At 43.4% G+C, this 24,236-nt stretch overlaps 1 protein-coding gene across 2 annotated transcripts; it reads right to left on the bottom strand.

Annotated features, from left to right (window-relative positions):
- Position 1: 1 nt before the first annotated feature.
- Positions 2 to 21,108, bottom strand: UGP2 (UDP-glucose pyrophosphorylase 2). 2 transcript variants are annotated; one of them, XM_075035581.1, is made up of 10 exons: positions 21,044 to 21,108; positions 14,557 to 14,684; positions 13,906 to 14,013; positions 6,927 to 7,112; positions 5,339 to 5,472; positions 4,376 to 4,673; positions 3,113 to 3,310; positions 2,683 to 2,925; positions 2,105 to 2,209; positions 2 to 1,111 (listed from the first exon to the last, which is right to left on the bottom strand). In XM_075035581.1, exons 2-10 carry the CDS (start codon positions 14,668 to 14,670, stop codon positions 1,004 to 1,006), a joined length of 1,494 nt encoding a protein of 497 aa, XP_074891682.1. In that variant the 5' UTR covers positions 14,671 to 14,684; positions 21,044 to 21,108; the 3' UTR covers positions 2 to 1,003. The 2 variants fall into 2 exon arrangements, with proteins under 2 accessions (XP_074891682.1, XP_074891681.1); XM_075035580.1 differs by lacking the exon at positions 21,044 to 21,108 and adding an exon at positions 20,359 to 20,657.
- Positions 21,109 to 24,236: the final 3,128 nt, after the last annotated feature.

The raw sequence follows: 24,236 nt of genomic DNA on the forward strand, positions 1-24,236 counted from the left end.
GTTGTTTTTAAAGACCAACTTCTTTAATGATACATACCAGTGTTATACTAAGCTTACAAAATAAAGTTGTCTGCATGTAAATACAAGAGAAACATTAAGAAATCAATAGTGATCAGGACAGGGATTTCAATTCCTGTACAAATTTAGAAATTACTCAAGAGAAGATGAATTAACATACATGGCTGTGACAATATGAACACAGGTGTAGTCAACATGATCCATTTATGGAAAAAAGAGGGCAGCTCAAGGATTTAAGATATTAACAGGAGATCCAGTCTTAAATGGGATGTGAAAGAGCAAACACCACATGTGGATACTGAGGCATTTTTCTCAAGTATTAGATTCTTTGGGCGAGTTTGGAACACTAACGATTCCTACTCACAATACAGAAATGGAGGTATTGACAGCCTTACCCCAGTATTTGACATACAATTGGGATAGGACATCCCACTTGTAGTTTGTGGGGGTAAAGAGGGCTATAGGTGGGGAGAGTTGTGAGCACATGAAATACAGGGTTTTTAACAGCCCATTCAGCAGTAGTGAAACTTTTGGTTTTCAACTGTGCCTGCACTTATACTTCATAAAAAGTCACATGAGTAGCTAACCATGTTGTCCCACATGTATTGCTTCACAGCTTTATTTCTGCAGTTACAAGCAATTCAAAACTACTAAATGTTAGAGGCAAGCCTCTTTTAACTTCTTATCAAAGAAGATCTGTCCATCTTACCGCAAGACAAACAGTATTGCACTTCAAGGTTATATTAACTGAGTTACAGAATCTCTTTAAGGACTGAAGCATTACTTACGCACATCCATTGCGCTATGTGTCTGCTTAAAAAGATAAGCAAGAGAAATTAATTTTAAATTAATACTGCAGGGTACTGTGAAGATGACAAAGCATAGGCCCTCTGTGTACTTATATTTCTAATGCTTAAAAGGTTCTTCCAGTACGAGGCTGGTTTAGCACAGCAGTCTACAGAACCGGCCGTGCCCTTTCCCTGACTCAGTGGTCCAGGATCCGAAGATTGCCAGATACGATTTTGTTCTCTAGTAGGGCTCCAGCTGGGATGTCAATTCTGTCGCCGTGATTTGCAATGATGATAACTGTTCCCTGGATTTACAGAAGAGAAAACAAGCAATTAGAAACTTTGTATTAACTCTTGTCTTGGAATGAGCAAGAGTAGAGTTGTCTGGAGGATGGGTTAGGCATCAGCTGTAATGCAGCCAGATCCTGAATGCATTTAGTGGTATTGTTTCTGCACAGACTTTTTTCCATGCCCCCCACAACAAAGGTTTTCAACAAGCAATATTGGAAACACTGTAATTACCAGCATACTAGATACTATCACCTTACAAGCACAGCTGATGCCTTCTTTGAAGATACATACTTGCTGTAAGTGCTCTTACCAGTGTGCTTGCTTTTAGGTGGAAAAATGTTACCCACATCAGTATGTCGTGGCACAGCTCACCATTACAGCTGTAAGGCAAATACACAGAAAGAGCTGGGCACGCATACACGTGTGTGAGTGTACAGTCCGATAATGGCCTAAGCCAGGTCGAGTGTGGTTGTTGCAGCCCCACCTTGCACCAATCTGCATCAGCAGCTAAACTGCCCTAGACTGACAGGACCATGACAATGTTCTGCTGGGATTGGCCAGATTCTAAGGAAGAATTTGAGAGAGAAAATAACTTGCTCAGTTTCAATGTTTACTAATAAATCAAGAACACCAAATTGATGAGAAGGGGCCTGTGGCTGTAAAGCCAGCCTGGGAGGTGAGGTGGTACATGCCTTGTAAAGCTGAAGGACAAAGATGTAAGCATCATTTTGAACACAGATTCATGCAGTCTGTGGTGTTTTCAAGGTTTGTGGATAAAGCTCTGCTCTCCCGGGGACTATACAGAGAAGCAGCTATAGCAGTAACACCTTGCACTCCATAAGGGTCACTGTTCAGTCTTGGCCTCTGGAGTCCCTGGGCCAGTTACTTAATTCCTAGGAGTGCTTCCATGGACTGTGCATAAAAAGGCACTGACTTAGGCAGGATCAATTAACAAGGAGCAGAGATCAGTCACATTTATTGCAGGAGCATCCCAATTACACACTCACCTTTAATGAAACATTCTTCCCAAATGTAACATCACCTGAAACCGTGAGATGATCCAGCTCCAGCATATCTGGAATACTTTCAAACCGCCGCAGGTAATCTTGAACCTTTTGCAGAGAGGAAAGAATAGAGACAGTTTTAAATCCAGCTGTGGATTAAGACATGTGGGAGCTTCTTGGAAACTCCTTTCAGGGACCTTTCTAGAATCTACATCTGACTTCATGTAAGAGTTGCTACTTTGAAAGCAACACGGTATTGTTATTTCTGTCAGGGATAACTACAAGAAACAGTAAGGGCAGTATCCCACCAAAGTTGCGCGAGCTCTAGAGAGCACACAACCCAATTCACCTTCTGTTTCCTCAGCTGATGGGGTAAAGGAGCACCCAACAGCAGTATGACATTATGCACACATGTTAAATACGTAGTTTGTATTCTAACAGCCTAACAGTTCTTTACAAAGAGCAAAAGGGAATACCAGAAGGGCAGAGGTAGATGAAGTAAACCTCACTTTTAACTTATTTATTGCTACGGACTGTATTTTTATTCAGAGATAAAAACAAAGTATAGTTATAGAGTTTACCTTTGTGAAAGAACTTCCCAGTTTGACAAGAGGCACTGTTGGAAATTCACGCTTCTCGCTCATCGTTAGAGATCCAGCATTAAGGCTATACAAATTAGACATCACAAGCAAGAGATCTGACGTGGTCTTAACAGGCAGAAAACGACTACGAGGTACATTTATCCCCAGAGAGTTCTCAAAACTCTTAATAGCAGCACCAACTGCAGTCTCCAACTGGATAACATTCAAGCCTCCATCCAGAGTCTGGAAGAGAAAACTCATGTAAACACAACCAGCAGGTAACAGCACTCAGAACTAGAGATAAGCCTAAGTCAGCTCTGCAGTTACCAGCAGACCAGCTCCTTTTTGAAGGCAGCAGTCCCTGTTCCATTACCTAGAAACTAACAGTTCTTTTGAGTCCGTTTCCTCTAAACTCTTCCTAGCTGATTACCTTTGGGTTAACAATGATCTCCATGTCAATAGCGTTCTTTTCTTGCAGCCTTTTAATTGCAGACAGAGCAATCCACAAATTGTTGGTATTGAATATTTTGAATTTTGACACGGACTTGAATTCATCCACGTGTGCTTTTGGGACCTGAGCTATCTCCACCAGCCTCAGCTTGTTTTCGTATTGCGTAAGCGTGCCACCCTGCAAGGGTCAAAGAAAATGTTTTAAGTCCTGTTCACGAGATGCCACAGAAACGCCCCCCTCACCCCAAACAGATGCACTGCTTTGTTGGCATTTAAAGTTGAACCTCAGTGAAAACATGTTGCTTGTGTTCAGCTACCAGGTTACTAAATATAGAGTGTGTTTAAAGTACAGTCAGAACTGTCAAACGATCGTGTTTCAGCACTCCAAGACAGTTAATTCTTTTAGTGAAAGTTGTTGAGAATCTTTTGCAAGTGCTGCCATTGTCAAAAATCACCTTCAGCAGTACTTTGCCAGATTACAGAGCAAAATCTAAGTTAAATCTAATAGTTCTGTATTTGTGGCACTTACTGGAGAAACAAGTGGTACTTCAGTAACCTGAACTGAATTCTTACAGCACATTTCTGGTTTTATAGAACTAAGTCAGAGCTTTCTTAATATCTAATGAGTACAGAAAACATCACGTTTCCTCCCCATCCTCACATTTAAAAGAATAGAGGCAAAGGACAGGACAAATTACTGCATGCTAGAAGCATTTGATACGTGCCATAAACACCTGTCAAGTTGTTAAACCTGGACTTTGTACGAAGTCAAGCAGCTACGGCAGGAGCAGACTGGCAGCCACCCCAAGCTCAGTTGTGCAATGCACACCTTGGCAGCTGGGTAAGTAGCTTAGGCAGTTTTCAGTTAATAGAGATACCACTGCTGTATCCCGCCCTAAAGTATCTCCAAACTTTTCCCCTGTGTAAATGACAGTTTGGAGAAGGTATGGGGGTTGTGACCTGCCCCCTGCAGAAATCACTTGTGTTTTCAGCAATCAGTCAAATCCAGGCTGTCCTTGTCTGCTGTTGCCCAGAACCTAGATCCAATTTGTTCCATGAATTAGAACTTCATAAACTTGCTGATTTTGTGCATCTCAAATTAGATCACAGCTGATGTATTAAATGGTGCCTAAAATAGCTATATGAAGATTTAATGTTTTATGCATACAGAAGAGAGAAGACGCTGAGATCTTCACCAACATGCCAGGCATTCAGACAGACTTGCACAACTATTTCCTTTTACCTTCACATCTGCCCTGGTTTTGTTTGTGACTTCCATGACAAATTCACAACGTTTTCCATTGGGTGGGTTCATAAGATGATTAAGAATGTAAAGGTCCACAGTGGCACCCAAGTTATCTATATTGGATACAAAAATATATTCCTTCCCCTCTCCGATAAGGTTATCCAGCAGACCAGAGTTATAGAAACTGGCATAGATATCTCCGTGGCCTGGGGGATACCAGCACTCTGTATTCTCTCCTGAGTAAGATACATCCTTGGCTATTGGCAGCAGAGTTTCCTTGTTAATTCTAGGATACCTGGAAGACAGTGGGTTTTGTTGAGTTCTCACCAATGTCAGACTAGCATAAAGAAAAATAAAAGTACAACAGTAAAGGTGCAACTACCTGGGCTTTTTCATACAGCTTTTGAAGGTGTGCTTTCTAGGTTAGTATAAGTACTCTGAATTGAAAGACCCATCCAAATACTGAGCTATCACTAAGAAGCTAGAGCACACAATCTCTCATTCAAGGATCTAAAGCCACAGTTCTCGGACTGTGCTGCTGAACAGCTTCCCTCTGACATGCAGGTTCAAAGCATGCCAGGCACGCCTCTGACATCATCAGCCACTATAGATTAGAGTTTGTTCTTGATAAGGAAGCCATGTTCTGTCTCCCTCCAGAGCCCAGGTACCCTAAAAGCAAATTCAGGAATCAAGTGACCAGCATCCAGTAAACCATTATTCACACATTTCTTAGAAACTATGTCCCACACCCCCCCTCCTTAATTTTAATACATTGCCTTTGGCTCTGCTTAACACCCTGATGTTTCAGTCTTTCAAAGAGGCCCAAAATAGAGACTGAACATGGGTACAGAAGACACTATTGCTACCTCAAATCTGAGACTAAAAACCCACACCATTTGGAGTATGGAGAAACACAAGCTAGTTTTTCCTTTCACCCCAAGTAGAGAAGTTTTTTGATACCTGCTTTGATTAAAAGTATATATCTTCACACGGCTGTGACTGTATTTCTGCAAGATTTTCTTTGTGTCGTCATCAGTGTTGAAGGAATTCATGAGAACAAGAGGAACATCAGTGTTGTAGGATTTGTTTAAATGCTGAGATTGGAAAGAAATGGTAAATTCAGCATGTATTATTAGCTTTAACTCCTGACACCTAAGATTTTGGGAGAAAGAGATTAGATAAAACAGACTGGAAATAATAAATGCATGAGATAAAAGAGAGATGAAAGAATAATAAATCAGGTAAAGGAAAACAAATCCTTGTAAGTAGTAAAGATAAGGCCCACATTAAGATACAATCAATCTTTGTTTTTAAATCTGCATCAAGATTTAAAATTTGAAAAGCACGAAACCACAAAATGATTATTTTAAATTTCAGGCTACTATTGATTACAAAAGGCATGTTTTCCCTCAAATTATTAAAGTCTGTCAGGATGAAGTTTCAAAACCTTCTCTGCACAGTAAGCACTTTTGAGCCTTCTTGGCAGTATATGAGATGGACAATAGTATCAAGAGTACATAATGAATGAAATGTCACCATGTTAATTATTTGGGAATCTATAGAAAGGAGCTGAAATACACAAGAGCATTTCCATGCACACAGCACAGCAAAGACAAAAATCAGAAAACATGACAGCGTTCCACCAAAAATAGAGTGTGCAGAAAAAAAAGATACTTCAGTGAGTTTTAGGCTTTGTGTATCAGATCACCCTCGTCTGCTGGGGAGTGTTTGGGATCATTACCCTCTGGTGGAGTCTGAGACTTCCACAATGACCCTTTTGAGAAAGCGCCCGCAACACCGAAGGATTAGGACTGCATTAGTTGGATATAAATTTAAGTCTGCTATAGAACTAACACACATGGGAGAGTCACTCCAAACAAACACCACACTGAGGCAAAAATTGTTGGAGGTCCAGAAACTATGGAACAGGCACACCCAATTTCCAACTCTAATGACCATCTTAATTATCTGCTGTAAGAGGAATATTCTGCATTAAAAACATAAGTTGAAATGTCCTCTCTCAGCACCACCAGCTGTTATTTTATTTTACTTTTCTTTCTTCAGAGGAAAATGCCAGCAATCACTTTCAGCATGAGAGTTTTAATTCAACAAGGAACTTGGAGCTGCTGCAAAAAGCTTTGTTCTAATGCACATAAAAAAAACTTTTAAAAAGCTAAACTTAAGCTTGCACCTGGAGGAGTCAGAAACAAGCCCAGGAGTTAGCCATGCCAAGCCAGCTTTACAATTTGATTGCTTGTGTTTCAGGACACAGTCACCACTGTCTGGGTTGGTGTGCACAGGCTGAGTTACACATGTGCTAACATGTGTGGATTGGACAGAGTTCAATTGCCAACTGCACTGTCTCTTTCATGCCTATTCTTTCCAAAACAATTCTCCACTTCACCACTAGCACCATGACCAGAACTCATTTCCCTCTCCTCTTCCTTTTGGCAAGCCTCCACTGTGATCTCTGTTAAAGGGCCCTACAGGAGAAGCTCAGTGTGTCTTGCTTCCTGCAATGTAGAAAGAAAAGCCCACCAAAAGTTACCTCAATCTGCTGAACTGTCAGATCCAAGAAGGTGTTCTCATTCCGCACCCCGATAAGACTTTTGGGGCCTTTACAACCCATGCTTGTGCCCAAGCCGCCATTTAGTTTCACAACCACCAGCTTGTTCAAGACAGAAGCAATGTTATCGGGCAGTCCTCTGGCCTTTATCTTCTCATAAGGCTGGATCTGTAAAAACAAACATAAAAACCAGCAGTCAGATATCTGGAAGGAAATTTCTTTCTCCTAAAAACCTTCAAAACTTAAAATTCAGCAATAATACCCATTATTTATTTATATGATTTACAACACTAAAGAACATTTGCAAAATGAGTCTACAATAATCTGATTTGTTACAATACAAATAACCCAATTTGTTACTACAATAACCTCTTTTCTTGAGGACTTCTATAGACTTTGTGACACCAGTCACAATCAGCTTCATACAGATGAAAAGATGTCCCTGTCTACTCTTCCAGGTAGGGTGAACTGACTCTATGGCAAAGAGGGGTAAGGAAGAAGTCAGGCCAGTTATACCACTTACCACAACCCTCCTCTTGTCCTGCAGAAGGAAAGGGGGTCTCCTTGTGAGGCATCTAACTCAATTCCCCAGTAAGATGACCCCCTTCAGTCAGGCCACAATTTAAGAACACAGGCCCTGCATGCAGGACAAAAATCCTCTTCCCTGGGCAGCTTAAACTCACAGCAGATTTTTTTTTTTTTGATACTTTGCTCTGAGGTTGTCAGAGGCAACATTCCTGGCAAAAGGTTTGTTCTTTGACTCAGTCTAAACCAATTTTTATTCCAACTACTAGTCCAATATAATAATTCATCTCACCCAATAGCATGCTACAAAGTGGAAGAAAGTTCCTAGTTCTTATCCTGCTATTTTCAGGATGTGTTCATCCAGCTCACATTAAACCTTGCAGAAAGTCTTCTACCTTGCTGACAGCTATATCCTACAAGTCTAAAAACAGAGTATAGGCCACATTTGGGGCTAGTGGAGAGCAAAATCACGCTTGTAATGAAAGTGTGCCTTGCATTAGGCATTGCTCATCCCCTAATCCAAAGCACCTAAGTAAAAAAAAACAAAGGCAACAATGCAATGATAGGTATCGTGCCAAAACTCTTAGAGCAAAATCAATACAATTATTCTTTAGCCTGCCCTTCTAGAGATTTTCTTTTGAAGAAAAGCCTTGGTGTTTCAGTGCTGTGCATATTCTAGCAGCAAGAAAATTATTGTAGTTCTGTAAGGGGTGTGTAAGATCCACAGCTGATTTCCAAAACCAAATACATACAGAGTAGTTTTTGGAACAGTGTTTGCTTTGGGCAAGTCAGGCTGGGGTTCAAATGAAAATTCACATTGCACTGGAACAAGAGTCATATTTCTTACTCAGATATGCAGGGGTAGAGAGGAGAGTTTGCACAGTTCCAGCATTCCAGTACACCACAGGCAGCAGATTAGAGCAGATCCGTCACATTAGGGAAATTCTGCCTTACGCAGGATCTGGAAAGCTTATGGTATATATTTAAAGATAAGATCACTCCACGTGGAGTTATCATGGCTCAGGCAGCAAGCAGTAACACAATCACTGCCATTTCACAGAGGACAGACGTGGGAACTTCTTTCCAAAGTTCCTAGAACTTTTCAGGAACAGAAGTGTGCAAAAAGCAGAATCTTGCTGTGTTTTGTCAACAACAGAGATTGTGTTCAGGCTGGGTAGACACCTTGAAAAAACACCACTCTTCTCATTAACAAAGAGATGATAAACACTGATTTTAACATACTGAAAGTATATCAGAAAGCTTAATGAGGATTCACTACCAGCAGGATCTACAGAGATTTACACTCAGACATTTACTACCTCCCATCCGCTCTAAGGTCAATACCACTCCATTAGACTGCAAATGGATTTAAAACATTTAGGTTTGAGCTTTAGCTGAGTGAGATGTGAGTCACACCCACGATGTTCAGACACCATCTAAACAGCCAAAAAAATTATTTCAACTTTCAATTCTTACTACGTTCTTCTTGCATCACTCACAATATAGTTCTCCAAAAAGAAGAAAGTCTGCCCCTCAGTTCAGGGCCAGACTGCCTCAAATCATTTGCTTTTGCTGAAGTGCCAACTACCCTTTCATGTCTTCACTACCATGCCTGAAACTAGCTTATGCAGAAAGCTCAGAGTAAAATCCTGATGAAGTTAACAGTTCGATCCAGGCCCTCCATCAAGGACTTAGTTCATTGGATGTTGCATCAGCTACAACACAAAATTTATAACTCAGCCTCACTAAATATTTCAGTTTCTTCTGGCACAGGCATTGGAAATGACAACTTGGCAATGAAGCCCTGGATTTTGAAGGGTCTTTAATTCAGAGAATAACAAATGTCAAGAACTCAAATTCAAGCAGGATCGTTGCAGCATCAGGACTGCTGGATGCCAGTGCTATCATCTAGCAGTTCCAATCATCTGTAGGCACTAATATGCAGAACTACCTCATCACCGATGAGCATATACACAAGTGTAAGAAGTGCTCCACAGTAATAAAAATCAATTCTTGCTCTAAGGATTTGGAACAGTGGACTTGACAAGTAACTGCTGATGGGGAAATACTTCAGGAACAAAAACGGGCAGGAGTGACATGGCTTACAGATGCATGACTATAGTGTTACTCATTTGAGACGTCTCAAAACTGTGGTTTGAGATTGTTCTAAGATGACATATCTAGCTTCTTTACAGACAACGTCACAGAAGTGATTTTCATAACAGTTTGCATGAGGCAACATTGGGAGTTTGACTAACAGATTTCAGAAGCATACTCCTACTGCAAGGAAGTTTGCAAGAATTTGTCAGAGACAGACAAAATGAACATCAGGGCTGTCATCGTGGGTAGGCTGGAAAGGAATACACCCATATTAGTCAATAGGTACTTACAGAACAACAACGAAACATTTACTCAGCACCAAGGGACAGTTTTAGAAACAGCACCAAGTGAACCTTTAAAACTAGTTTCCAGAGTTGAAGATAAGGAAGACGTTTTGCTTTTAAGTAAGAGCATGACATTCTTTCTTTTCCTTCATGATATAGTTCATTAAGATGACAACCTGAGCTGCAGACAAGAATCTGACCACTGTGAAAAAAAAAACCCTAATAGACAAGCTCTTTTCACACTCGCATTGCTTTGGATGCTCTCTTTACATCCAAAAATAGGTTTTGCATTGCTATTCTGCAGTTAGCTTGATCACGGCAGTTGTCTCAGAGGCCTCCCAGCAGGACTTTGCTATTGCTTCCAATTCAAACAAACAGATCGCTGCAATCTATATCAACAGGATTAAACTACAGTTGCCATGTCCACATTCTTTACCTCCCCTCCTCGTTAACTGGCACTCTAAGTATACTTCCTTCTCTGAAGACTGGGTCCTAACTACGCTAGCTACCACTGTAAGCCTTTGGACATATGAAAGCAAAGCATCTGGAAGGAAAAAACAAGTCAGAGGTTTACCAATATAGAGTGAAATGGGTTCAATCTTCTGTTATTGTCATCTGGAGCTTACAAGTTGCTTACCCATTGGTATTAGTTGTTACACTGAAAACATGGAGGTCAGGGATGAAATCTCCCATTGCAGAGAAAAAGAGAGGAACATGACAAGACAATCATTTCTGTTTCAATTTACTGACAGGAGCCTTTACTTGTCAGTAGATGCTTCAGGAAAGAACAGAAAGCTACATTCAAAGAACAAGTACAACAGATAACACATTAGATGATCCATGGAAGTCTGATCAGAAATTCCACTCCTACATAGTACAGTCCCATGACATTGGGCAAAAGCCTGAAACACCTTTGCAACCTAAACTGAAAGTCAGAAGTAGCTTACGTAAAACAGAAAATTAAAAGGCAAAGCCTATAAATGCAATAAACTATTCATGAACTTTTTAAAGCTGTTAAAAATTAACAAACAAAAAAACCCCAACCACCACACATTTTGGCACATTTTTGGGGCGCTTTTTTTTTAGATATACACACACGCGTACATCTGTATGTATACACACACACACGTACATATATACCTAAACAGATACTTAGAGCTCTACTAGGTATCAGCTGAAGATTACACTTGCCAAAATTCTCAGTGCTTTGGGCCAATCAAGCACCAAACTAATTCTCCAAAACAATCACAGGCAAATAAATTCACACTGGGGAGAATAAGTCGTTACTTTCTAGGCCATGATACTTGTAGTGCAAGATTCTCAAAAGCAGCCAAGCAGCCCACCACCATCACCACCACCTCATAAAACAATGTTGTCCATACAGGCAATTATAAATTACTTGCAAGATTACTAACCAACTTTCCCAATGAGTCTTGTGTGTGCCAACCTCTGTGTTGTTCTAACAAGACCAGGAGGAGAGTACACTGTGTGGTTTTATAACTAGGAAAAGAAAACTCAACTGGAACTGAACAGAAGCACTCAGAGAAAATCTGCACATATTCACAGATGGATACTTGTCCCAAAGAACTCAGTAGTGCAGTCTTTATTCTGAAGCCCTTCTACAATTGTCACTCTTTACCCCTTCTAAAAGCTCATACTGTTCTTACCTATACTAGCTAGACTAATAATTCTGTAATTCTGGTCTTTAAGAAATCAACTTTTATCTAATAATTCCACAAGTCATACCCCTCAGCAAAGAACAATTTGGGAGAAGTTATACTACAGGTCACTTGAAAAGGGTTTAATGTAAGACACATTTATCTTTCCATGGTATGTCCCCTACATGACTGACATATTAAAAAGGTGGTGGAGGCAGGGTAACTACAAGCAGGGTTTGAGGAGAGTGGGGACATAGAACTCATGATCAGCAATAAAAGAAAAGAAAGAAAAAAACTCAAGAATGTTAAGTTTGCTTTCAGTTTTTGAGAGCACTCAACCCACCTCCTGTCAGATCAGGAAGTCTAAGAATCATCTAATAAATCCTAAAGAAAGAGATATTTATTATGAAGTGAAGAAGGCATGGAAGGAAGTTTGTTTATGGGTATTTTTCCCTAGCTTTCTTCTGTGACCTTTACCAAGTATGATTATTTGATTTGGAGTACATGCTAGGAAGCAAAATTTCATTTAAGAACATGCATGCATCTCAGCTGACCCAAAGTGACCTGATTTTGCAGGATTCTTACCTTTCTCTCCCTCTTGTCAAAAGTTGCTACATAGCTAAGGGACACATTTAAGAATGAGACAGTACAGCCCATAAGGAAGAAGAAAGATACTCTTTCTAATCATGCCCTCCTTTCAGCCCTCTGTGACCTTAAGTTAGACCTTTGCCCAAGCTCTTTTTTAACAGCTTGCCCTGCCTGGGAATCTCCCATCAGTCTATTTTAGTGTCTTATCATAACCCTCCTGTTTGACATTTCCTCCCAACTTCCTACCTGGTAATTTTCAGTCCTTTACAGAACTTGAAAGTTTTTTCACTGAAGATGTGCAAAACTTTAAAAATAGACAATAGCTCTCCCTCTCCATGAAGCAACCCATTCACTCGCATCAAATTGCTGTAATTTAATCCCAGGCCTTATCTTGACACAGAGAACAGTTTACTCCTTCCATTGTTGTAACTACCTTTTTACATATTTAAAAGACTTATCACTCCCCAGAGTCTCACCCCTTCTAGACTAAAAGCAACCCCCTTTTCTTCAGCCTTCCTTGTAAGTCATGTCATCCAGAACTCCAATTTCTCACCTTGACCTCTTTACTGAAGGTAGATTTTTCTCCCTAAAGCAACACTGCATTCAGTATTACAGTACAGAAGACAGAAAGAGACTTCACATGGTTTTGACGTTAAAAGAAAACACTCAACCTTGGAAAAACCCTATACTTGCTCTAAAACAGCATCATTCTTCAACGCTTTAGAGAGCAGCAGTGCATCTGTTCTGGAAGTAACTGGACAGCCTGCCTTTCAGTTAGAAACAGAGCCTCAATTGAATCACCACAGAGAGGCTAAGAGAAACCACAAATGTGTAAGGACACAGAAGTCCTGCAATATGCCAAGATCACTACACTGGGAAAAGCAAGAGTTTGTAGTACAACTACACCGTTAGTTATGCAAGAGTCAAAAGACAGCCTAAGGCCACAGATGAATCAATAAAATGAGATTAGGTTTAATAGGAAGTATTTATTTCAGTACTAAACAGTGCTGAAAAAAATATTTAGTGCTTTTTCAGCAGCAGCTCAAGTGGCAGGTTATAACAACTTAGATGACATTAGAAAATTACACTCGAAAAAACCCCACAGTCAACTACTTGTTTCAGATTCGCTTCTACTTCAGAGTCGCTTTTACTGAGCTGCTGTAGATTACAGAAGTTGCTAAACGAGCTATATAACCCAGCCCACTTACCATATGTCCCTTTCAAATTATTTAGCAGAATGGATTGCTGGAAACAGTCTCATCCAAGATGTGCAACCTTCTTTAACAGGCAGGAGGGAAATGGGAACAACAAAGGTCCTATCAACTTCCCCTCTAACACAAGTTACCATTTACTCCAGAGAAGGTACCAAATGGTAAGATGGCATCTGTCCCATTTTGTTCCCCTGCTCAAAGAATAGCTAACAAAATAACACCAACAAACTTGACACATACGTTAAGCAGGACCTGATGTTCAGGAACACATTCAACATATGTCAATAAATAATTATTTTTCAGTTAGAACCCAAAGTGTTGTCCTATGTGATTTTACAGAACCATGGCAGATATATCCATTCTAGGAGCAACTACATAGAATCATAGAATCATTTAGGTTGGAAAAGACCTTCGAGATAGAGTCCAACCATCATCCATGCCCACTAAACCATGTTATGGAGTACCCTGTCTATGCGCTTTTTTAATATCTCCAGGGATGGTGACTCAACCACTTTCCTGGGCAGCCTATTATTTGCTACAAGTAGCAATTATCAGTTTTATGTTCCTTACAGACTGTCACTTCATTGGAACTTACAGAATCTTCTGGAGGTCTTTGAATCTTCCCCCAGTCCACAGATGGTCCCTTTTCTTGTAGGAATCTATGAAATAGCTTCTTAAATCCTTCCAGGTCCTTTTTAGCGTGCTACAAAGAAGAAATGCATTAGCTAATTCTAGTATTTAATGCATACCTATTCAATCATGGAAGCGGTTCTACAAACTTCATGTACAATCTATTCACAAGAATAATTTTATCAGCTCTTAAGTAGACATGCTAAAGTTTAAGTAAAATTCTAAAAGGTACCAAAAGCTCATTTCCACTAAAACTCAAGGTACAAAACCAACTTGGATACCTTAAAGACAAGTCTTTAGTCAAAACCATTAGAATTTGGCCCAATCTTTAGGATAACAGCTTTACCTTCCCTTTCTGTAATCCATTAAAGATTACATAGAACCTTTAATAACTAAAGATGATTAAACATTTAATAACAACTCTGTCACCCAGTTTATATGGAACTGAAAGTCTCCTACTGACATTGTATCCAGGCTACTCTTCCACACGGGGTCAGAACATGTCCTAAAAATAAGGATCATGGTATTCTGTGATTTGTCTCCCTGTATAACATTTGCCTCAATTTCCTGCATCTAGTTTCTATTCTCTGAGTTGCGTCCACATCATGCTCCTTACCTCTAGCTCATTTGAAGGTGCAGTCGCAAGTATCTTATCAAGTTCTACTTTCATTGAATACTCCAGCTCTTGTCGAATGACTTCCTGAAACTGTGAAGTGCCAGCTTGAGACATTGCTTTGCTGAAATCTTAAATAAAAATAAAAACACAGGTTAAAGGAAAAAGAAGAAAACTAGCTTATTTAGATTACAAATAGCCTTCAATTTTCTTTTAAAAATTAATAAACTCATATAATCTAGTTTTATTTTATTACTGTGCTAGCACTCCAAGAATGTAAAGGTTTTGTTCTTAGTAACTTGGAGAACAGACCTTAAACCGGGGCCACAGAACAACAACCCTTCTCTCAAAACTCAAAAGAGTCCCAAAAGACCAATGATCCATCTCAAGAAGTGTCCAAAAATCCACAGCAGTACACTTTTTTGCTAGACAGCCAAAGAATTTACATCCTACTGCATCAACACACTTTAGCAAGTAAAAGTGTGAAAAAGCTTTTCACTACAAAAAATTATTTTCGGTAGAACATTGTGATCGAGGGTATCCTTCTGTTCACACAAGCAAATAAAAACATATGCTTTAATTATTTATACAGTGCGTTTTCACACCATCTTCAGCTTGTTCCAGTAAATATTCCCTTACTTTATCGTATGAGTATTTTCACACTACAGCATGCACTTCAGTTACTAAGCAACCTAGGAAATTCATCTGTCTATCACTTCAGCATTTGTTTTGTTTTTGAAAGGGATAAGCTCCATAAATGTGAAAAAGAGTAAATACACAAATGTTCTATAAAGTCCACATCACAGAAAGAAACAGGAGATAACTTGACTTTATTTTCCAACAGAAAGCATTTGAAGCAAGTGCATTCTCAAAAGACATTCTGAGTATGTTCTCTAAAGATCTCAGTTAATTTAATTTCTGCCCAATTTCTTGAGTAATCACTTCTCTGTAATACAGACAGTGATGTATTGCCAAATCTAGCTATGATTTTAGAAACACCCTGAATACTAGTGCAAAAAGGGACAGGCGGAAACTTTGCAAGTAAACAGAGTGATACTGCCAGAAAATATTGTTAGAAGAGGAACCTGCGTTTAAAGTTTACTTATTTAGAACATGCATTAAAAGGTTATTCTATTGAGAATGTCTAAGAAAGCCAGAGGCAGTTCATTTTAATACAAGTTCGATTTTATTTTATTTTTTTAAGCAAAGTATTCCACAGCTTCAGACTCAGTGACAGTATCTAATCCTTGCTTTGAAGCCCACAGAAGCCATTTTCCTGACTGCACTGTTTTGCAGGTAGGGGAGGAAAAAAAAAAACAAAACCAAAAAAACCCAGACAAGTGCTGCAGTGCACATACTGTATGTAGTGCAACACAGGGGAAACGCCAGCTCAAGATGAACAGTACAATGAACAATAGGTTCTTTTTTTTAATCAAATGCTACATTTAGTAGTAAAAACAGGTAATAGTTGAAAGCCTGTTAAGCGTATCTTTGCAGGTCAAATATGTTACAACACAGACAGCTCTTCATTAGGAAGCACTTCCTCCTACAAAAAAATGAGGTCTATACCAGCTTAATACTTTCATTCCAAACTGCTGCAAGTGCTGCCTTTTCACTCACATATTTTAGGTTGATGAGTACTGGAACACTGTTTAAACTCCAGAGAAACAACTGCTAGGAGATACTTTCAGATGTTTGTAGTGCTCCCTGCAATATGTTGTAATATATGACTTTGGTTACAGCAACAACAGTGGCCATTTCTCACAGTTCACCAGCCTGTAAAACATCTGAGCTTCCCAATATGACGCAACGGACCTCAGAAGAAACTCTGCAAATATCAAGTATTCAACAGAGACTGTCATTCGTGCTGTTAAACACACTGAGGCTAAGTAAGGCAGAGCCATCTAGCAACTTTCCCAGGCTGCCATGTAAGTAGGAAAATCTTGTTCACTCCTATTAGCCAAAAGACTTGTGTCTACCAGATAAAAGCATTTAGAGATTAAGTAACATCACAAACAAATCAAAAGAAAAAGGCATCATAAAAGTAAATGTGTAATAATGTCCTAGTTTGGTTTGTTGGGTTTTTTTATAATACTATAAATTCTCCACAACTTGATGAGCAAATGCTAAAACACATTTGATCACCAGCATCCTCACAGAGAAGTGAAGCAAGCCCGTTGCTTTTTCCAAACATCAAGTGTCAAGCACGCAGACCAGCCAGCTAGATGGGATATTTCTTACCGAAACCCAGACCACCAAAGCTACCAGTGCTGTTGGCTGCATCCTTCATTGGCACTAAAGAATATTTAGGCTTCATGTTGACCATTTAAGAACTACTGCAACCACTCAGTCTCATTCAGATTCAACATGCCAGGGCACGGTTGCTTGGGGAGAGCATTATGAGTGCTATTATCATTATTATTATTATTATTATTTTGGGGAAAGACAGTGGAAGAACATGGCTGGAGTCCATAAAAACATGTGTTTGCCTGGTGCAGGAAAAGTATCTATTCTGCATACGTAAGAATTTGAATACTGTAACTATGCAGCCAAGAGAAATAGCAACTCAAAGCTTTTCTGCTTTTAACATGCAAGGCAGAGGCTTTTAAGCATTTATCTTAAGAGACATCCACCCGGATTTGGACCAGATGGGGATCCATGGCACTCTGTAAAGGCTCCCCAAAGCAAGACCATGACAGCAGCATCGGTACATCTGCTCCAAACAAACGAACTCAGTACTAGTTGTTCCTGTGTTGCTGCCCCTCAGTTTTTGGGAAGAAGCTGGTATTTATGCACCTCAGCCTACTGCTAGCAGAAAGACAACTGCAGTCCTTTAACATGAGCTACTGTTAAATTTAATAGCCCGGGTGAAGGTTGATTTCCCTTTTCACCCTAGCAGCAACAAGGAAGTAGAAAGGCCAGTGCAACTGCCTATCTGAAAGCAGTTACTTCCCACAGGCAAATTCCCTAAGGCTATGACGAAAAGCAGTTATTGTGCCTCTCAAAATCTGATGGTAGGCAGGGGTGTCAAATAATTGCAGGAAGAGATTTCCAAGGGTACGTGTGGCCATAAACTCCCAAATTATTTTTTAAAAGAAATGCCTCTTCCAAGCTATTTCACAACCAACGCCTCAGATTTCAGCCTAAGCCCACTTCTATGGGACCAGTATTCTTGAACACTCATCTGAAGGAAGAAAAGGGTGGGATAAGGTAGTGGAAGACTCTTGGGGGACCAGCCCACGCAGGAAATTAGCACAGAACAGAAGAGCATGACTCAATAGTTGAGGCTTCAAAAAACACTGGGCTTTGCAAAAATGACCACCCAGGATATCTTATTTTAATGTCTTCAGTGGAAAGTGCTTCCTCAAGTAGCAGAGAAACAACAACTCTTAATCAAGTTTGTGGTGGTGTCTGACGCGTGGAGAGTTTCACTCAAACCCTCCTGCCCCCACTGTTATTTCTGGCACGCTTTTGTGCTCTGCTCTCACTGCTAACCTGCCCCCTGCCCTCACAGCATGAACTACAGCATATGGCAGAGTATTTGCAGGTTTATGATACCTAACTTTATAACTGACATATGAAAAACCAAAATATGATAAATCAGATCAAGCCAATAAAAAGGAGGTCTTCGTATGCTATCAGAAACAAAATAAAGGACAAATGTCCTCAGGAAAACTGCACAAAACCAGAACAGCAGTGACCTCTTAGGGGTTTGCATGTATTTCCTTTCTGCTGTCCCTCCTCTTATTATGCATTAAAAGTGGAGAAGGTGTTAAGATTGGTTAGTTTTGTTCATCAACGCACTCAACAGAGAACTTCACTGCCTTGGTACTTGGTATACAAGGACCCAGCACAGGAGGGAGTTGTGGCACAAGTCAAGGAAGAAGTCCCCTTTCTCATGAAAAAATTGGGAATCTTTTGGGCTGAGAGTTATGAATCGCAAATACTTTTGCAATCTAAGTAAGTATACAAAAAGACCTAGGGTAGAAAATTATTTAGGTCTCCTTGGAGCCAGACTACTTGCACAAAAATCAAGAAGGGTGGCCAGGAAGTTAAAACATGCAGCTGAACTTTAAATGTTCTATCCTTGAACTCTGTGCTGAGGGTACAGAGTGAATGCCTTAACTTCCACCAACTCCGCTGAAAGTTCAAGGCAATTTTTACCCCCGACGAGCATAAAAATCTCTTTAAATACCCACACTATAATGTGCAACGCTAATAAATACTACTTCATTTGATTTTTAGGACTGAACATACCCACTCAGCCTTTACAAACATTTTTCTTTTCCTACTACTAGAGGCAAAATTTGTCAACATATGTTGGACTGAAGCATACGTGAAGTGAAACCTATACGCTCACTCTCCCTCTCTCCTTAACGGATGAGCACATTAGCCTGAGCTAACTCAGAAGTCTGCAACCTAGGAAGCCATTCTTGCCAGCTGCACGCACCAAGAGCTTAGGTGTTACAGTCAGACACAGCTGGGCAGCTGATCCTCATGCTAAAAATATCACTTGACATTGGCAACGTGTTTTAGTACTATTGGCCTGATAAAAGAGTACTTAAACGGCTGATGCTTTTTTTAAAAAGCTTTTCGGATTGTCAAATCTTTGGTAATATTTTAAAAGTTGGTTATGATCTTTACATAGGTTTCTCCAGCTTTCAGTTTCATAAATAATGCTACTCCAAGATGGCTACCTTCAGCAGTAGGCTGAGATAAGCCAATTCCATTTAAAAAGAACAATTCAGAATGAATTTTCATAATGTATTTCACAGCAAGAAGGGGCTTATCCCGATAACTTTCAGAGTGGCCAGCTGAGAAACGTGGCTGTAACACTTCCCCCCTTCAGCTCTCTGCATTTTGCCCAGGTGCCACAGGACATTTGCAGACAGTTGATGCATTTACACAGCAAGCGGTGTACAGTTCTAGACATCCACTGGGTAAGCGACAGCTACTTCCCAAAGCCTGTGAAGGCCCTCAGCTGCCTGCAACGTTCAAGTTCGTATAGCGAAAGCCCTACTTGTGTTCTTTCTACAGGCAGCATTACATTTGTTGATAGGCCTGCATGGATTTATATCAAGGAAACCTACAGGCACGGATTTCATTACAAAAAGCACACACACATCATTAGGAATATCAGAAAGGAGGGAAAGAAAACCGCCACAGCAATGCACCGAAGTCATTTTTCTTCCCAAAATGACCTCTTGTGGGCTGGTTCCCTGCTTTGCAATAAAGGAATCTGAAACTCAGACCACGTACACACATGTTCACACATGCAGAGAGCAAAGGAGAGCACCGGAGCCTATTGGGATCAGAAAACGCCAAAATACACTCAAGCCTCTGAAAAAAATTGAAGACATTCGACCTCAGCGCTCTTCCTCCCCCAACTTTAACAGACCACTTAGTGGAGCGGGGAAGATTTGTGCTTGCAAGATCCCCCTGTGTACTCCAGGTCCTGCCTGTGCATGAGCTGTGGAGAGAAGCCCTGCCGCCACAACTGCCCAGTTTCACCGTGCGCCTGTACCACACAAGAGCCACGCATCTACCGAGGTAAGCGAACCAAGCAGAACAGAACTGAACCGGTGGAGGCCCTGCTGCCAAATAACGAATAACACTTTGAGGAAGCCCTTGCACGTCACAACTCGGCTGCCGATCGGGCTGCTACACCTACCGCTGCCTGCGCTCTACCAGGCTGCTGGAAAGGCGAGAAGGACCAAAATAAAAAATAATAATAAAAAAAGCCGAGATTTATGTATACACAGCTCTAGAGCCAAAGAAAAATAACTACAAAGCACGCCAGCTTACCTTTCGCAAAAGACGACATTTTCGCTCTTTAATAAAAGAAATACTGTGCTCTTATAAATATGGACCGAATTGTTTGGGTTTTTTTTTACCCCAGGGCTGGAGAGAGAAGGGAAGGGCCGGGGCGGGGGGGGGGCAGGCTGTCTCCCCGCGCCCCTGCGGAGGCTGGCCGCCGCCGGCGGTCGAGCAGCTGCGGGGAGGCGGGAGAGACGGCGGCCCCGGTCCCGCTGGGAGCAGCCCGCCCGCCGCGCTGGCCCCTCAGCCGAGCAGTCCCTCCCGGGCCGGCGGGCGGGAGGCAAACCCCGAGGAATTTAAATTTCATCAATGAAAGAGGCGGACCCGCCGCGCCCCGGGTTTCGCCACCCCCAACCCTCCCCTCCTCTCCCCTCCCCGCCGGGCTGGGCCGCCCGCCTCCCCGGGGCTCCCCGCACGGCTCCTCCCCGCTCCCGGACGGGACAGGCCGGGCCGGGCCGCGCCGCCACGGCCGCCCCCCGCTCCGCGTGCCCCGGGCAGCCGTTAGGCCCGAGAGCGGCACCGCCTCTCCCTCAGGCGGCGGCAGGGCCGCCGGGGGCCTCCGCCACCGCCTCCTCCTCCTCCCCGCCGCCGCCGGCCCCTCACGCCGCCCCGCGGAAGAGATGGGGGGGGTGGGGGGTGGCTGGGGGGGGGGCGGCGGTCCCGCCGTACCCACCTCGTCGCTGCCGGCACCGCGGGCGGCGGGGGGCGGGGAGGGGAGGGGCGGGGCGGCGGCGCGGACACCCGCGTGCCGAGCGCGCGCCCCCGCCCCCCCCCAGCGAGGGCGGGGTCACCGCCGCCTTCCCGGCGGGCCCCTCGCGGCGGCGGAAGTGGGAGGGGAGCGGAGCCCGGTCGCCCGCCCGCTCCCCTCCCCTCCCCTCCCCGCCCCGCCCCGCCCCGCCCCGCCCCGCCCCGCCCCGCCCCGCCGCTGGCGGGAAGGCCGCGCGTGCGCCGGGCCGCGCGTGGGCGGGAGCGCGGAGGGGCGGGGTGGTGGCGCGGCTCCTCGGGCAGAGCGGCCGCGCGCCGGCCGCGGAGTCCTTCGGGCCAGCGCCCTGCCCGGCCAGGGGGCGCGAGGGGGCGCGGGGCGCCGGGACACGGGCGCTTCCCGCCCCCGGTGTTCGCAGCGGCCCCGCGGGAGGCGCCTGGCAGTCATTTGCGATTGCTGTTCTGTCGCGACATCCGCGGTTCGAGGGTGGGAGCTTCGAAAGAGGGGGCTCGAAGGCAAGGTTAAAGAAAACTCAGCGCGAGATGTCTTCAAGTTTATCGCGCGTTTACAGGTTTATCGCGATCGAAGCGGCTCCGGCCGCGGCTGGAAGGCCCTTCGGCCCGGCTGCCCCGCAGCCTTTAGCGACAGGAGGTGCCACGCTGGGGGAGCGCGTTTAGCAAGCGAGGAGGTGCAGAAGGCAAAGCATCGCTTCTGACCTTGGCTGCAACTTCCCTCTTTGCTCACTATTTCCCCCGGTTTTGCTTGAACACGCTTCCCGGCAGTGGCTGGGCTTCCCCCTTCAAGGCATTGACACCCAGTTATGGCAGAAAAGCCTATGCCCCTGCCCGCCATAAATACTCCCCAGGTAAATAGCGGCACCCTTTTTTTCTTTTTTTATCAGTGGGCAGGAGCTGACAGCACAGAGTCCAGCGGCCCAAAAGGCCTGGGAGCAGATGCCGAGTGACTTTTCTACAGACTCGAAAAAGAGAAAGAGAAACTGGGATCCAGCAAACACCGGGATCGGCAGCTTTGCCGGTGGGTGTTCAGGTGCGATAGGGCCCATCGCCCCACCGCAGCACCTGCAGGAGGGAAGTGCCGCTGCTGCCCCTCTGCAGACCAATGTCTTGGCCCAGGTCCACCTTTGGTGGTGGCGAGGGTCCATGCGCCCGGCTTTGCCGTGTTTTGGGGAGGCAGGGGCCATCCTTCCCTCCCACCGACTCTATTTGGGCTTACATGTATCTACGCTTGCATATAAAAACGTACGTAATACGTGATTGAATCATTCAGTGCGGCCCTTTACACCAATAATAAGGACACCAAAACATACCCAAACTGCCCCTTATATCCACACCGAGTTGAACTTGCAAACAAGACCAGGGCCCCACTTCCACAAGGAGAGGGGTGCAACAATTGCCGGGGTACTGCCGAACCCCAGGTTCAAGAGACAGATGGGGGGAGACGCAGCCTTGCCTGGGATGGGCAGGGTGGGCTTCATCCCTCCTGGCTGCAGGCACCAAGGCTAAGCCAGGTGCTTGAGGCTCCCCATAGAGTCTGGGGAAAAATGGGCAACCCCCAGGATAAGCCAGTCAGTTCATTTTGGGGCCCCATCTGGATCTGCCCATTTCTGCTTTTCGGCTTTAAAGAAAACCAAAAATGCAAAGACCTAAAGTGCTCCATGAATTTTATATCCGGATCCACTTGATGTGGGAGCGTCCCTTTGCACGTTGTACCACCAGATGGGCATCAGGGAAGACGCTCCTCTTCTGTCCCGGATCCACCAGCAGGAAAGTCCTGGATTCACTCCAGGACTCCAGCAAAGTCCTGCTCCTTCTCTCCAGACATTGGTGGGAGTTTGCTGTTACCTTAAATGAAAGAGCAGCCCCACTCCTGTGCTCGCACTGTTAATTAAAACGCTTTGCTTTAAACACGGTGCTCCATTCTTATAGCTCAGCTCTGCTACCATCCCACATCCAACACCTGCAAGCCAAACACGCAAGCTGGATGATCTCCAGATAGTACCAAAACAATTTTTTTACAGCCGTCCTTTTACAGGGTAATTACAGGCATAACTTACAGGGTAATAAATGGCGATAACTTCTTATCTGCTTGCAGTAAAACTAATTTCAGTGACCTGTCTCACTGTGGTAGAACCAGGAGAAAACCCTCCCTTCTTCACTAAGTTTTATGGAAGTAAGGGAGAAATCAAGGCTGAGGACCAATGGTGTCGGTCAGGTTACCACATCACTTAGGATGGAGGTAACCAGAATCAACCCATCCAAAACTGGCAAATTTTGGTAAAACTCTGGGTGTCCAGAGCTCTGATGGTGTCTTTCTTGGTAGATTGAGGAAATGAAGCTGATGGGGCTGATAGGGTCTGTCTGCCCGTCCACCCCCAGCAATTCCTTCCGACTCCCTCAGCATCAGCTGAAGGATAGTCAGAGGAGAGGCTGCGCTGCACATATCCATGGCCTTAATTTAAAAAACTTAATTACCCAGGAGCTAGATTAAAATGAGAGAAAGACGTTTTCCCTGCAGGATGTATGCAAGCTGATGCATACAGCCTCCTGATGCTGCAGCTCCCAAAAACGCCAACCGGGGATAGGCGGGGAGTGACGTGCCGGCAGCCTGTCTGTCTGCACCAACATTTCGGATTAAGTAAGTAGCCATAGAAACGCCGACAACAGGAGGTTGAAATGGCCCGAATAAAAAATGAGCTTTTGCTCCCTCTATGCCTGATGTCACCGTCTCACCCAGGGAGCTCAGCGTCTTCCAGGAACATCGGGCTGGACAGCATCACGAATGTAAGAGTAAGCAGTAATGGAGAAAAAGGCACCAAACCCAAACCGCCACCTGGTTTTTATGCCTCATACATAAAATTCCTTGTAAATACGCCTCATTAATAAAATAAATAAATACAGTAATAGTGATTTCCTTTGGTTTCATCAACCAAAAAGCTGATGCCAATGCAAGAGGCTGCCAAAAGAGCTGGTCCTGTCCTCCCCTTACTCCAGCCCTTCTCCTCATCCCGCTTTTGGCTCAGCACAGGTGGTTTTTGGCTGGGACAGTTGCCTTTTGGATGGGCTTGTTTCTGGCACGCAAGCGGGCGCTGGCAAGTGAAGGTGAAAAAGCCCTTCTGGGTACCCAGTATCATCCCTTCATCTCC

The sequence above is a fragment of the Buteo buteo genome, chromosome 9 (genome assembly GCF_964188355.1).
Source record: "Buteo buteo chromosome 9, bButBut1.hap1.1, whole genome shotgun sequence".
Classification (NCBI taxonomy): domain Eukaryota; kingdom Metazoa; phylum Chordata; class Aves; order Accipitriformes; family Accipitridae; genus Buteo; species Buteo buteo.